Genomic DNA, 14474 nt, shown 5'->3' with positions numbered 1-14474 from the left:
GAGGCAACCAACACCGGAGGCAACCAAGGCCAGAAGCAACCAACGCCAGAGGCAACCAACGTCAAAGGCAACCAAAGCCAGAGGCAACCAAAGCCAGAGGCAACCAACGCCAGAGGCAACCAATGCCGGAGGTCACCAAGGCCAGAGGCAACCAAAACCAAAGGTAACCAAGGCCAGACACAACCAAAGTCAAAGGCATCCAACGTCAGAGGCAACCAAAGTCAGAGGCAACCAATGCCAAAGGCATCAAGACCAGAGGCAACCAACGTCAAAGGCGACCAACGTCAGATGCAACCAAGGCCAGAGGGAACCAACGTCAGAGGCAACCAATGCCAGAGACAACCAAGGCCGGAGGCAACCAAGGCCTGAGGCAACCAAGGCCAGAGGCAACCAAGGCCAAAGGCAACCAAGGCCTGAGGCAACCAGGGCCAGAGGCAACCAAGGCCTGATGCAACCAAGGCCAGAGGCAACCAAGCCCAGAGGCAACCAAGCCCAGAGGCAACCAAGGCCTGATGCAACCAAGGCCTGATGCTACCAAGGCCTGATGCAACCAAGGCCAGAGGCAACCAAGGCCAGAGGCAACCAAGGCCAGACGCAACCAGGGCCAGAGGCAACCAAGGCCTGATGCAACCAAGGCCTGATGCAACCAAGGCCTGATGCAACCAAGGCCAGAGGCAACCAAGGCCAGAGGCAACCAAGGCCAGAGGCAACCAACGCCGGAGGCAATCAAGGCCTGAGTAAACCAGCGCCTGAGGAAACCAACGTCAGAGGCAACCAGCGACTGAGGCAATCAAGGCCTGAGGCAACCAACGCCATAGGCAATCAACGTCAGAGGCAACCAGCGACTGATGCAATCAAGGCCTGAGGCAACCAAGGCCTGAGTAAACCAACGTCAGAGGCAACCAACTTCGGAGCCAAACAACGTCAGAGGCAACCAACGTCAGAGGCAACCAAGCCCGGAGGCAACCAAGACCGGAGGCAACCAAGGCCAGAGGCAACCAAGGCCAGAGGCAACCAACGCCGGAGGCAACCAACGTCAGAGGCAACCAAGGCCAAAGGCAACAACGACAGAGGCAACCAAGGTCAGAGGCAACATATGTCAGATGCAACCAAGGCCAGAGGCAACCAACGTCGGAGGCAACCAATGTCAGAGGCAACCAACGTCAGAGGCAACCAACGTAATAGGCAACCAAAGTCAGAGGTAACCAAAGACAGAGGCAACCAACGCCGGAGGCAACCAAGGCCAGAAGCAACCAAGGCCAGAAGCAACCAAGGCCAGAAGCAACCAAGGCCAGAGGCAACCAACGCCAGAGGCAACCAACGTCAAAGGCAACCAAAGCCATAAGCAAACAAGGCCAGAGGCAACCAACGCCAGAGGCAACCAACGCCGGAGGTCACCAGTTCAGAGGCAACCAAAACCAGAGGTATCCAAGGCCAGAGGCAACCAACGTCAGAGGCATCCAACGTCAGAGGCAACCAACGTCATAGGCAACCAAGGCCAAAGGCAGCAAGGACAGAGGCAACCAACGTCAGAGGCAACCAACGTCAGATGCAACCAAGGCCGGAGGAAACCAACGTCAGAGGCAACCAACGTCAGAGGCAACCAAAGTCAGAGGTAACCAAGGCCAGAGGCAACCAACGCCGGAAGCAACCAAGACCAGAAGCAACCAAGGCCAGAAGCAACCAAGGCCAAAAGCAACCAAGGCCAGAGGCAACCAACGTCAAAGGCAACCAAAGCCAGAGGCAACCAAGGCCAGAGGCAACCAACGCCAGAGGCAACCAACGCCGGAGGTCACCAAGGCCAGAGGCAACCAAAACCAGAGGTAACCAAGGCCAGATGCAACCAACGTCAGAGGCATCCAACGTCAGAGGCAACCAAAGTCAGAGGCAACCATGGCCAAAGGCATCAAGGCGAAAGGCAACCAACGCCAGAGGCAACCAACGTCAGATGCAACCAAGGCCAGAGGCAACCAACGTCAGAGGCAACCAAGGCCAAAGGCAACCAAGGCCAGAGACAACCAACGTCAGAGGCAACCAACGTCAGAGGCAACCAAGCCCAGAGGCAACCAAGGCCGGAGGCAACCAAGGCCAGAGGCAACCAAGGCCGGAGCAACCAAGGCCAGAAGCAACCAACGCCGGAGGCAACCAACGTCAGAGGCAACCAAGGCCAAAGGCAACAAGGACAGAGGCAACCAACATCGGAGGCAACCAACGTCAGAGGCAACCAACGTCAGAGGCAACCAACGTCAGAGGCAACCAAAGTCAGAGGTAACCAAGGCCAGAGGCAACCAACGCCGGAGGCAACCAAGGCCAGAAGCAACCAAGGCCAGAAGCAACCAAGGCCAGAGGCAACCAACGCCTGAGGCAACCAACGTCAGAGGAAACCAAAGCCAGAAGCAAACAAGGCCAGAGGCAACCAACGCCAGAGGCAACCAACGCCGGAGGTCACCAAGGCCAGAGGCAACCAAAACCAGAGGTAACCAAGGCCAGACGCAACCAACGTCAGAGGCATCCAACGTCAGAGGCAACCAACGTCAGAGGCAACCAAGGCCAAAGGCAACAAGGACAGAGGCAACCAACGTCAGAGGCAACCAACGTCAGATGCAACCAAGGCCAGAGGCGAGCAACGCCGGAGGAAACCGACGTCAGAGGCAACCGACGTCAGAGGCAACCGACGTCAGAGGTAACCAAGGCCAGAGGCAACCAACGCCGGAGGCAACCAAGGCCAGAAGCAACCAATGCCAGAAGCAACCAAGGCCAGAGGCAACCAACGCAAGAGGCAACCAACGTCAAAGGCAACCAAAGCCAGAGGCAACCAACGCCGGAGGCAACCAACGCCGGAGGCAACCAACGCCAGAGGCAACCAAGGCCAGAGGCAACCAACGTCAGAGGCAACCAAAGTCAGAGGCAACCAAGGCCAAAGGCATCAAGGCCAGAGGCAACCAACGCGAGAGGCAACCAACGTCAAAGGCAACCAACGTCAGATGCAACCAAGGCCAGAGGCAACCTACGCCGGAGGAAACCAACGTCAGAGGCAACCAAGGCCAGAGGCAACCAAGGCCAAAGGCAACAAGGACAGAGGCAACCAACATCGGAGGCAACCAACGTCAGAGGCAACCAACGTCAGAGGCAACCAACGTCAGAGGCAACCAAAGTCAGAGGTAACCAAGGCCAGAGGCAACCAACGCCGGAGGCAACCAAGGCCAGAAGCAACCAAGGCCAGAAGCAACCAAGGCCAGAGGCAACCAACGCCTGAGGCAACCAACGTCAGAGGCAACCAAAGCCAGAAGCAAACAAGGCCAGAGGCAACCAACGCCAGAGGCAACCAACGCCGGAGGTCACCAAGGCCAGAGGCAACCAAAACCAGAGGTAACCAAGGCCAGACGCAACCAACGTCAGAGGCATCCAACGTCAGAGGCAACCAACGTCAGAGGCAACCAAGGCCAAAGGCAACAAGGACAGAGGCAACCAACGTCAGAGGCAACCAACGTCAGATGCAACCAAGGCCAGAGGCGAGCAACGCCGGAGGAAACCGACGTCAGAGGCAACCGACGTCAGAGGCAACCGACGTCAGAGGTAACCAAGGCCAGAGGCAACCAACGCCGGAGGCAACCAAGGCCAGAAGCAACCAATGCCAGAAGCAACCAAGGCCAGAGGCAACCAACGCAAGAGGCAACCAACGTCAAAGGCAACCAAAGCCAGAGGCAACCAACGCCGGAGGCAACCAACGCCGGAGGCAACCAACGCCAGAGGCAACCAAGGCCAGAGGCAACCAACGTCAGAGGCAACCAAAGTCAGAGGCAACCAACGCAAGAGGCAACCAACGTCAAAGGCAACCAAAGCCAGAGGCAACCAACGCGAGAGGCAACCAACGTCAAAGGCAACCAACGTCAGATGCAACCAAGGCCAGAGGCAACCTACGCCGGAGGAAACCAACGTCAGAGGCAACCAAGGCCAGAGGCAACCAACGCCAGAGGCAACCAAGGCCAGAGGCAACCAAGGCCAGAGGCAACCAAGGCCAAAGGCAACCAAGGCCTGAGGCAACCAAGGCCATAGGCAACCAAGGCCATAGGCAACCAAGGCCTGAGGCAACCAAGGCCTTATGCAACCAATGCCTGATGCAACCAACCCCTGAAATAATGTAGGCCTGATGCAACCAAGGCCAGAGGCAACCAACACCAGAGGCAACCAAGGCCGGAGGCAGCCAATGCCTGAGGCAACCAGCCCCTGGTGCAATCAAGGCCTGATGCAACTAGCACCTGTCCTCACCTGTCCATCACAGAGCAGACTTCACCTGAAACTTTGTGGACAGCTTCTTCTTGTTCTCCTTGGCGATGGCTTCAGTGATCTGGAGGGCTTCGGACAGACGCTTTTTGGAGATGAGCCACCGTGGAGATTCTGGGATGAGCCTGCAAAGGAACATCCAACCGTCAGGATGGCTCCTCCCACGACCTCAAGGTTAGACCTCTAAATCATTTAGAAACATCTGTTGGTTTCATCACAGAACCCCAAGACTTCATCGGGACCTCTGAAGACTTCTACTGTGACGTCGGACGCCAAGGCGGAGCCTCACAAGGCGGAGCCTCACCTTTCAGGAAAACAGCGTTTCTCTGGACATGCATGAAACACAGCTGCAGGATGATGCATGTTTGTGAGCTTTCTGTGTCTTTTGCTTCCATGAAGACGGTTTCTATGGAGACCTGTGAAGTGGAGCGGCCTTAGACGGCTGCCTCCTTTTACCCCTCATGTTCTTCAAACATGGGGGGGTAGCGGGAACCTGTTCTGAGGAGGTGCTACGTTTTGAGGAGTTTCTACGTTGTGAGGAGGTTCTACGTTCTTAGGAAGTTCTACGTTGTGAGGACGTTCTAAGTTCTGATGAGGTTCTACGTTCTGAGGAGGTTCTACGTTCTGACGAGGTTCTACGTTGTGAGGACGTTCTACATTCTGTGGAGATTCTACGTTGTGAGGACGTTCTACGTTCTGAGGAGGTGCTACGTTTTGGGGAGATTCTACGTTGTGAGGACGTTCTACGTTCTGAGGAGGTTCTACGTTGTGAGGAGGTTCTACGTTCTGACGAGGTTCTACGTTCTGAGGAGGTTCTACGTTCTGTGGAGGTTCTACGTTCTGTGGAGGTTTTACGTTCTGAGGAGGTTCTACGTTCTGACGAGGTTCTACGTTGTGTGGATGTTCCACGTTGTGAGGACGTTCTACGTTCTGTGGAGGTTCTACGTTCTGTGGAGGTTCTACGTTCTGAGGAGATTCTACGTTTTGAGGAGATTCTACGTTGTGATGACGTTCTACGTTCTGAAGAGGTTCTACGTTCTGAGGAGGTTCTACGTTCTGACGAGGTTCTACGTTCTTAGGAGGTTCTACATTCTGAGCAGGTTCTACGTTCTGAGCAGGTTCTACGTTCTGAGGAGGTGCTACGTTCTGAGGAAGCTCTACGTTCTGAGGAGGTTCTACGTGCTGAGGACGTTCTACGTTCTGAGGAGGTTCTACCTTCTCAGGAGGTTCTACATTCTGAAGAGGTTCTACGTTCTGAGGAGGTTCTACGTTCTGAGGAGGTTCTACGTTCTGAGGAGGTTCTACGTTCTGAGCATGTTCTACGTTCTGAGGAGGTGCTACGTTCTGAGGAGGTGCTACGTTCTGAGGAGGTTCTACATTCTGAGGACGTTCTACGTTCTGAGGAGGTGCTACGTTCTGAGGAGGTTCTACGTTCTGAGGAGGTTCTACGTTCTTAGGAGGTTCTACATTCTGAACAGGTTCTACGTTCTGAGGAGGTGCTATGTTCTGAGGAGGTTCTACGTTCTGAGGAGGTTCTACGTTCTGAGGAGGTTCTACGTTCTGAGGACGTTCTACGTTCTGAGGACGTTCTACGTGCTGAGGAGGTTCTACCTTCTGAGGAGGTTCTACATTCTGAGGACGTTCTACGTTCTGAGGAGGTTCTACGTTCTGAGGAGGTTCTACGTTCTGAGGAGGTGCTACGTTCTGAGGAGGTGCTACGTTTTGAGGAGATTCTACGTTCTGAGGAGGTTCTACGTTCTGAGGAGGTTCTACGTTCTGAGGAGGTTCTACGTTGTGACGAGGTTCTACGTTCTGACGAAGTTCTACGTTCTGACGAGGTTCTACGTTCTGACGAGGTTCCACGTTGTGAGGAGGTTCTACGTTGTGAGGATGTTCTACGTTCTGAGGAGGTGCTATTCTCTGAGGAGGTGCTACGTTCTGAGGACGTTCTACGTTCTGAGGAGGTTTTACGTTCTGAGGACGTTCTACGTTCTGAGGACGTTCTACGTTCTGAGGAGGTTCTACGTTCTCAGGACATTCTACGTTCTGAGGAAGTTCTACGTTGTCAGGAGGTTCTACGTTCTGACGAGGTTCTACGTTGTGTGGATGTTCTACGGAGTGAGGACGTTCTACGTTCTGTGGAGGTTCTACGTTCTGTGGAGGTTCTACGTTCTGAGGAGGTGCTACGTTTTGAGGAGATTCTACGTTGTGATGACGTTCTACGTTCTGAGGAAGTGCTATGTTCTGAGGAGGTGCTACGTTCTGAGGAAGCTCTACGTTCTGAGAAGGTTCTACGTTCTGACGAGGTTCTACGTTCTTAGGAGGTTCTACATTCTGAGCAGGTTCTACGTTCTGAGCAGGTTCTACGTTCTCAGGAGGTGCTACGTTCTGAGGAGGTGCTACGTTCTGAGGAAGCTCTACGTTCTGAGGAGGTTCTACGTGCTGAGGACGTTCTACGTTCTGAGGAGGTTCTACCTTCTCAGGAGGTTTTACATTCTGAGGAAGTTCTACGTTCTGAGGAGGTTCTACCTTCTGAGGAGGTTCTACGTTCTGAGGAGGTTTTACGTTCTGAGGAGGTTCTACGTTCTGAGGAGGTTCTACATTCTGAGCAGGTTCTACGTTCTGAGGACGTTCTACGTTCTGAGGAGGTTCTACGTTGTCAGGAGGTTTTACGTTCTGAGGAGGTTCTACGTTCTGAGGAAGTTCTACGTTCTGAGGAGGTTCTACCTTCTGAGGAGGTTCTACATTCTGAGGACGTTCGACGTTCTGAGGAGGTTCTACGTTCTGAGGAGGTGCTACGTTCTGAGGAGGTTCTACATTCTGAGGACGTTCTACGTTTTTAGGAGGTGCTACGTTCTGAGGAGGTTCTACGTTCTGAGGAGGTTCTACGTTTTGAGGAGGTGCTACATTCTGAGCAGGTTCTACGTTCTGAGGAGGTGCTATGTTCTGAGGAGGTGCTACGTTCTGAAGAAGCTCTACGTTCTGAGGAGGTTCTACGTTCTGAGGAGGTTCCACGTTCTGAGGAGGTTCTACCTTCTGAGGAGGTTCTACGTTCTGAGGACGTTCTACGTTCTGAGGAGGTGCTACGTTCTGAGGAGGTTCTACGTTCTGAGGAGGTGCTACGTTCTGAGGAGGTGCTACGTTCTGAGGAGGTGCTACGTTCTGAGGAGGTTCTACGTTCTGAGGAGGTTCTACGTTCTGACGAAGTTCTACGTTCTGACGAGGTTCTACGTTCTGACGAGGTTCTACGTTGTGAGGAGGTTCTACGTTGTGAGGAGGTTCTACGTTGTGAGGATGTTCTACGTTCTGTGGAGGTTCGACGTTCTGTGGAGGTTCTACGTTCTGAGGAGGTTCTACGTTCTGAGGAAGTTCTACATTCTGAGCAGGTTCTACGTTCTGAGGAGGTGCTATGTTCTGAGGAGGTGCTACGTTCTGAGGAAGCTCTACGTTCTGAGGACGTTCTACGTTCTGAGGACGTTCTACGTTCTGAGGAGGTTCTACGTTCTCAGGACGTTCTACGTTCTGAGGAAGTTCTACGTTGTCAGGAGGTCCTACGTTCTGAAGAGGTTCTACGTTCTGAGGAAGTTCTACGTTCTGAGGAGGTTCTACCTTCTGAGGAGATTCTACGTTCTGAGGACTTTCTACGTTCTGAGGAGGTTCTTCGTTCTGAGGAGGTTCTACGTTGTGAGGATGTTCTACGTTGTGAGGACGTTCTACGTTCTGTGGAGGTTCTACGTTCTGTGGAGGTTCTACGTTTTGAGGAGATTCTACGTTGTGATGACGTTCTACGTTCTGAGGAGGTGCTACGTTCTGAGGACGTTCTACGTTCTGAGGAGGTTCTACGTTCTGAGGAGGTTCTACGTTCTGAGGATGTTCTACGTTCTGACGAGGTTCTACGTTCTGAGCAGGTTCTACGTTCTGAGCAGGTTCTACGTTCTGAGCAGGTTCTACGTTCTGAGGAGGTGCTGTGTTCTGAGGAGGTGCTACGTTCTGAGGAGGTTCTACATTCTGAGGAGGTTCTACGTTCTGAGGACGTTCTACGTTCTGAGGAGGTTCTACGTTCTGAGGAGGTTCTACGTTGTCAGGAGGTTCTACGTTCTGAGGAGGTTCTACGTTCTGAGGAAGTTTTACGTTCTGAGGAGGTTCTACCTTCTGAGGAGGTTCGACGTTCTGAGGAAGTTCGACGTTCTGAGGAGGTTCTACGTTCTGAGGAGGTGCTACGTTCTGAGGAGGTGCTACGTTCTGAGGAGGTGCTACGTTCTGAGGAGGTGCTACGTTCTGAGGAGGTTCTACGTTCTGAGGAGGTTCTACGTTCTGAGCAGGTTTTACGTTCTTAGGAGGTTCTACATTCTGAGCAGGTTTTACGTTCTGAGGAGGTGCTATGTTCTGAGGAGGTGCTACGTTCTGAGGAAGCTCGACGTTCTGAGGAGGTTCTACGTGCTGAGGACGTTCTACGTTCTGAGGAGGTTCTACATTCTGAGGACGTTCTACGTTCTGAGGAGGTGCTACGTTCTGAGGAGGTTCTACGTTCTTAGGAGGTTCTACATTCTGAGCAGGTTCTACGTTCTGAGGAGGTGCTATGTTCTGAGGAGGTGCTACGTTCTGAGGAAGCTCTACGTTCTGAGGAGGTTCTACGTTCTGAGGAGGTTCTACGTTCTGAGCAGGTTCTACGTTCTTAGGAGGTTCTACATTCTGAGCAGGTTTTACGTTCTGAGGAGGTGCTATGTTCTGAGGAGGTGCTACGTTCTGAGGAAGCTCGACGTTCTGAGGAGGTTCTACGTGCTGAGGACGTTCTACGTTCTGAGGAGGTTCTACGTTCTGAGGACGTTCTACGTTCTGAGGAGGTTTTACGTTGTCAGGAGGTCCTACGTTCTGAGGAGGTTCTACGTTCTGAGGAAGTTCTACGTTCTGAGGAGGTTCTACCTTCTGAGGAGGTTCTACGTTCTGAGGAGGTTCTACATTCTGAGGACGTTCGACGTTCTGAGGAGGTTCTACGTTCTGAGGAGGTGCTACGTTCTGAGGAGGTTCTACATTCTGAGGACGTTCTACATTCTGAGGAGGTGCTACGTTCTGAGGAGGTTCTACGTTCTGAGGAGGTGCTATGTTCTGAGGAGGTGCTACGTTCTGAGGAAGCTCTACGTTCTGAGGAGGTTCTACGTTCTGAGGACGTTCTACGTTCTGAGGAGGTTCTACCTTCTGAGGAGGTTCTACATTCTGAGGACGTTCTACGTTCTGAGGAGGTGCTACGTTCTGAGGAGGTTCTACGTTCTGAGGAGGTACTACGTTCTGAGGAGGTGCTACGTTTTTAGGAGATTCTACGTTGTGAGGACGTTCTACGTTCTGAGGAGGTTCTACGTTCTGAGAAGGTTCTACGTTCTGAGGAGGTTCTACGTTGTGACGAGGTTCTACGTTCTGAGGAGGTTCTACGTTGTGACGAGGTTCTACGTTCTGACGAGGTTCTACGTTCTAACGAGGTTCTACGTTGTGAGGAGGTGCTACGGTCTGAGGAAGCTCTACATTCTGAGGAGGTTCTACATTCTGAGGAGGTTCTACGTTCTGAGGAGGTTCTACATTCTGAGGAGGTTCTACATTCTGAGGACGTTCTACGTTCTGAGGAGGTGCTACGTTCTGAGGAGGTGCTACGTTCTGAGGAGGTGCTACGTTCTGAGGAGGTGCTACGTTCTGATGACGTTCTACGTTCTGAGGAGGTTCTACGTTCTGAGGAGGTTCTACATTCTGAGGACGTTCTACGTTCTGAGGAGGTTCTACGTTCTGAGGAGGTGCTACGTTGTGAGGAGATTCTATCTGTAACTTCTATGAGAAAACAGACAGAGGGGGCGGAGTCACTTTCCCATGACTCACCAATAGTAGGACATGAAGAGGACGAAGGGCGCCGTGACGGTGACCTGCAGCCAGCGCCAGTCCGTGATGAAGTAGGCCAGCAGAGGGAGGATCAGGTTCCCGATGCTGAAGAACATCTGGTGCAGGATTCCCACGGTGCGTCTGTACTTTACCCCCACCATCTCTGTGACTGACACACCAGACAAAACCTCATCCAGGACGCCGCCGACCCGCCCCTGCCCCCAAACCGCACTCACGCAGCACATATGTGGCCATCCAGCCTCCTTTCAGACTAAAGCCCAAGACGGCTCTGAAGACCAAAATGGAGGTGTAGCCGGGAACCACCGCCATCAGGAACCCAGACACCATGTTGATGGCGTTGGACACCAGGAAGGTCATCTTCCTCCCGAACCTGCAGTCACAGACAAAGTCTCATGGAGGCGGCAGGTTCTGGCAGACGTCCTCTTGAGCCACAGACGCACCTGTCGGCAAAGAAACCACAAGCAAAGCTGCCCAGCAGGAAGCCCAGGTTGAGGGTGGACTGGTACATGTCCACCAGCCAGCCGTCCGAGCACACCAGGTCAAACTGAGGACAGAAACCGGCTTCAGGAGGAGGAACGTCATCAACCAGCAGGAGGTGTGACCAGAACCCCCACCTCTGTGACAAACGACTCCCTGCCTCCATAGTCGTATTCCCAGCCGTCCTGGAGGACAGAAGGAGACCTGATCAATGACCTGCTTCTTCCCTGGAGAGGCTGCTTATGTCCAGCAGCATGGAGCGTGCATGGAGCGTGCACGTGAACGGCACCGACGGCTGCTGTCTGCAGGATTTGGGAGGATGAAAAACTGAAAAACCTGTACGACAGCTGCGTCTGTCCTACGTCCCCCCCCCATGTCTTGGTGCTCATTACGACCCCTGACCCCAGCAGGAAAACGGTGCATGAAGATATCCTCTGAGCGGTCTATCACCTCACTGTTTCCTGCAGGTCACCTGTGTGCAGGTTTGACCCTTTTTCACCTGCAGCCTGAGTCCACCTGTGAGGACAGCTGGGACTAAGACTTTAAAGTCACACAAAAGTGAAGCACCACGGATGGAACCACATGGACCAATGCCGGAGTCCATGAAGGTCGGGGGAAGGTCATCAGGAACCACAGCAGCTTCAGTGTAAACAGACGTGGAGAGAACCAGGAGAGAACTCAGCGGTCCTGGTTCTGCAGGGAACACGGGAAGCTGCAGCCTCAGGATCCACGTCTGTCCTCATCAAACGCTGAGGAAGGTTCCAGAAGGCGGACTCCTCTGATGAAGACCTGTCAATCATCTGCAGACGATCAGCGCTTCTCAGAAAACTACAGGGCTTTTTCTGGAATTTAGACCGAAAGTACTCGAGTACTGTGCTCACCAGTTCCTCTGACTTACTCAGTTACTCTGCATCCGGACTTCTTAACATTAGAAATGTTTTTCTTCAGCTGTTTATCATTAAAACCCACATATTTCTAGTTCATGTCAGAAAAACTAAAACCTAAAACATTTAGCATCAGAAATAAAGTTCCTAGAGGTTTTCTCTTTGAGGAGCTCTAACATAATCGCTCATTTTGAATCTTTAGTCATCATCTTTCATGTTGGGGACAACGCCATCAACAGAGAACCCTGATGGCGTCCTTCCTTCATTTGTCGTAGCCGACGCCTCCATCATCCCGCTTGTACCACCGTCACTTACAGTTTAAAACAATTAATGCTACTTAAGTCTTAAGTCGCATCGCTCTGCAGCAGGGGAAGAAAGTGGTTTATCTGCTGAAAGTCGTGTTAGGAGTTCTGAAGCCTCCGTTCTGCTCTTCCTGCTGGTTCTGGTCCAGATGACGGTTTTGGATGGGTTCAGTGAGAGAATTCTGTAGAAACAGAACTTTACACTAAGAATTCCCCAAAGTGCTTCAAAAGTCTGTTTTAAGGACATAGGTCATAAATGCAGCTTGTAGTTGTTTGGATGTTTTTCTGCACCACAATGTCATGTATTGAAATGAAAAAGCCTCAAAATGAGGATTTTCCCTGGACTCAGTAGATGCATCGCTCACAGGTCAGAACCGTCCGTCTCTGGGGGAGAACCTGACCTTGCATGCCGTGACGGGGGCTCTGCTCAGGTGTGGCTCCTCCGCCTCGCAGGTGAGCGCCGTGACGTTCCAGTCCACCTCGTAACGCTCACAGCTGCTGCGCTGCAGCTCTCCGGAGACGTTGACCAGCGGCGCCGCCAGCCGGCGGCCGTCCGCCAGGCTCCAGCCGCACGCCTGTCTCCGCTCCGCCAGCGCGGGGTCCCGGCACCAGTGGTCCGGCGTGAAGCCCTGGAAGACGATGCCCGCGTACACGCCTGCGAAGGGCAGAGACACGAGGCACAGCAGCGCGAAGATCCGCTTCTGGCAGCGGCCGAAGGCCCCCGCCTCCTCCAGGAGGTCATCAAAGGTCACCATGACTGAAGAGGAGCTCCGTCTGCACCGATGTGGGAGGAAATCTGCTGCCGGGTCTCATTTGTGTTCTGTCCAACGTGGGTCTGGAGCTAAAGTCCAAAGCGCTGGACTGAAGCTGCGTTACTGTTTAATGGATACAGTAACTTATGCAACAACCCCGCCGACGGCACAAACAGAACACGAGAGCTGGAACCAGACAGATGTTTCACAGGGGGGGGGGCCTCCTGTGTCCAACAACCCTTCAGCCGACCCTGGGGGGAGCGTGCACGTGACCAAACCGTGTTCAAAGGTCGAGGAGGGCCGCTGGCAGCTGAAGGGCCACACCGAGGGGACTGCTGCTCAGAGTTTCAAAATAAGAGCTTTCTGCACCCCAACGGGTCGGAACCAAGAACCCGGGACTCTAACCACCATCCAGGAACATACCGGAGCTTTATTTAAGGAAAAACAAAAAAAATCATTGATTTCAATTCCAGATCTTAATTTATATCAGAGGATTTTCTATTTTCAAGGTTTTGTGACACATAGATGACAACCTTCAGAACCTCCACCTCATTTAGTCATTTAGTACCAAAGCAGCAGAACTTTGAACACATTTGAACGAACCTGACACCAAAAAAAAATCATGATTTCAACAAAAGAGTGGGAGAAAACGCTGGCTTTGTGGTTAATGTCAATCGAGGGGGTTTTCTGAGCGACCACTGCCCCCCATTGTTGTTGTTGCTGCCTTGCAGCATCGTTGGATGAAGTGTGAAAGCGGTCGGTCTTCAGGCTTTTCTGTTGCTTCGATGAAGCTCCGCCTTTCCTGAAAAGCCTTTGATCTTTCTCCTCTGAGTACTGGGGGCCTCGGCTGCAGGTTTCCTCTTGAGACGTGCAGAACCTCCACAGACTGCTAAACCAACGCAGAGTCTTTGTTGCTCAAACCTTGGCCGTTTTTGCTGAGGGGGGGCAGCAGGACGATCCGCTGAGCTTCCTGTTTTACTCTGGAAAAAACACGACTTTTGGTTTTTAAACATCAAACAACCAAAACATTTGAAGTCAAACTTCTTGCTGTTTTCATTCCTAAATCTAAGGATCTTTTCTAAAACTCACCTTTCTGGGAACTCCACGTCCTGGATGGAGTCGGGCAGCGGCACGCCTCTGGTCTCAGGAAGCAGCAGAACCAAACCGCCAGCCAGGAACGCAAGGAATCCTTCACACAACAAACACATTGAAGGAAATGTCACAACCACAGCTGAGAGAAGTTTGTGTTGTCTCACATGAGAAGATGAAGACTAGAGAGGACATCCCGTAAATACCCGACCCACCAAAGATGATGAGCGGCAGCTCCAGCCAGATAACAGCCAGCCTGTAGAGCAGGAAGGGAGCCACGATGCCGCCAACATCACACAGAGTGGAACACACCGACACCCCCAGGTTCCTGCAGACAGAACGGCAGCAAGAACCTCAGAGGAAGATCTGAGGAACATCTGAAAGAACCGAACCGTTCTGCTTTACTATTAAGGACCTCATAGTCCCTTACCATCCAATCAGAACACTTCACTCACTAAATGCAGGACTGCTTGTGGTTCCTAGAATTAGTCAAAGTACGGTTGGAGGTAGAGCGTTTAGCCACCAAGCCCCTGTTTTATGGAATAAACTCCCAGCTCATTTAAGAGAGGCCGACTCAGTTTCTACATTCAAAGTTAGACTGAAAACATTCCTCTGTGGACAGGATTATTGTCAGACTAGTTAGTATTCAGAGATTATTTAACTTAATGTTAATTTGTTTAAATTAAACTTAATAATAACTATTTCTTTTAAAAGGCTGCTAGAAGTTGAAGCTGGGGTAATTATGGTGCACTGGGGTTCTGTCCTCTTTTCTTTTCTACTTCTACCCTTCCTCTCCTCTATTC

The 14474-nt window shown here is 52.3% G+C and overlaps 2 protein-coding genes and 1 long non-coding RNA gene across 3 annotated transcripts in view; 1 reads left to right on the top strand and 2 right to left on the bottom strand.

Annotated features, from left to right (window-relative positions):
• Window positions 1-4186: 4186 nt before the first annotated feature.
• On the bottom strand, window positions 4187-12864 carry LOC111947056 (solute carrier family 22 member 1-like). The gene is made up of 6 exons (XM_023952790.1): window positions 12232-12864; window positions 10782-10829; window positions 10608-10711; window positions 10383-10537; window positions 10147-10315; window positions 4187-4409 (listed from the first exon to the last, which is right to left on the bottom strand). The coding sequence occupies exons 1-6, from the start codon at window positions 12583-12585 to the stop codon at window positions 4277-4279; spliced, it is 963 nt and encodes a 320-aa protein (XP_023808558.1). The 5' UTR covers window positions 12586-12864; the 3' UTR covers window positions 4187-4276.
• LOC111947057 overlaps window positions 12481-14474 on the top strand; it is a 6860-nt gene continuing 4866 nt past the window's right edge. The window contains exon 1 of the long non-coding RNA XR_002872852.1: window positions 12481-12567. This is a non-coding gene — a long non-coding RNA (uncharacterized LOC111947057). The remainder of the gene's footprint in view (window positions 12568-14474) is intronic.
• LOC101173762 (solute carrier family 22 member 2) overlaps window positions 12995-14474 on the bottom strand; it is a 5458-nt gene continuing 3978 nt past the window's right edge. Inside the window, exons 9-11 of the mRNA XM_023952789.1 lie at window positions 13887-13999; window positions 13672-13771; window positions 12995-13562 (exon numbers count right to left, since the gene is read on the bottom strand). Of these exons, the coding sequence (XP_023808557.1) occupies window positions 13472-13562; window positions 13672-13771; window positions 13887-13999 (304 nt within the window). The 3' untranslated portion in view covers window positions 12995-13471. The remainder of the gene's footprint in view (window positions 13563-13671; window positions 13772-13886; window positions 14000-14474) is intronic.

The sequence above is a fragment of the Oryzias latipes genome, chromosome 24, assembly GCF_002234675.1.
Source record: "Oryzias latipes chromosome 24, ASM223467v1".
NCBI lineage: Eukaryota > Metazoa > Chordata > Actinopteri > Beloniformes > Adrianichthyidae > Oryzias > Oryzias latipes.
This window is presented reverse-complemented; position numbering and strand designations above follow the sequence as displayed.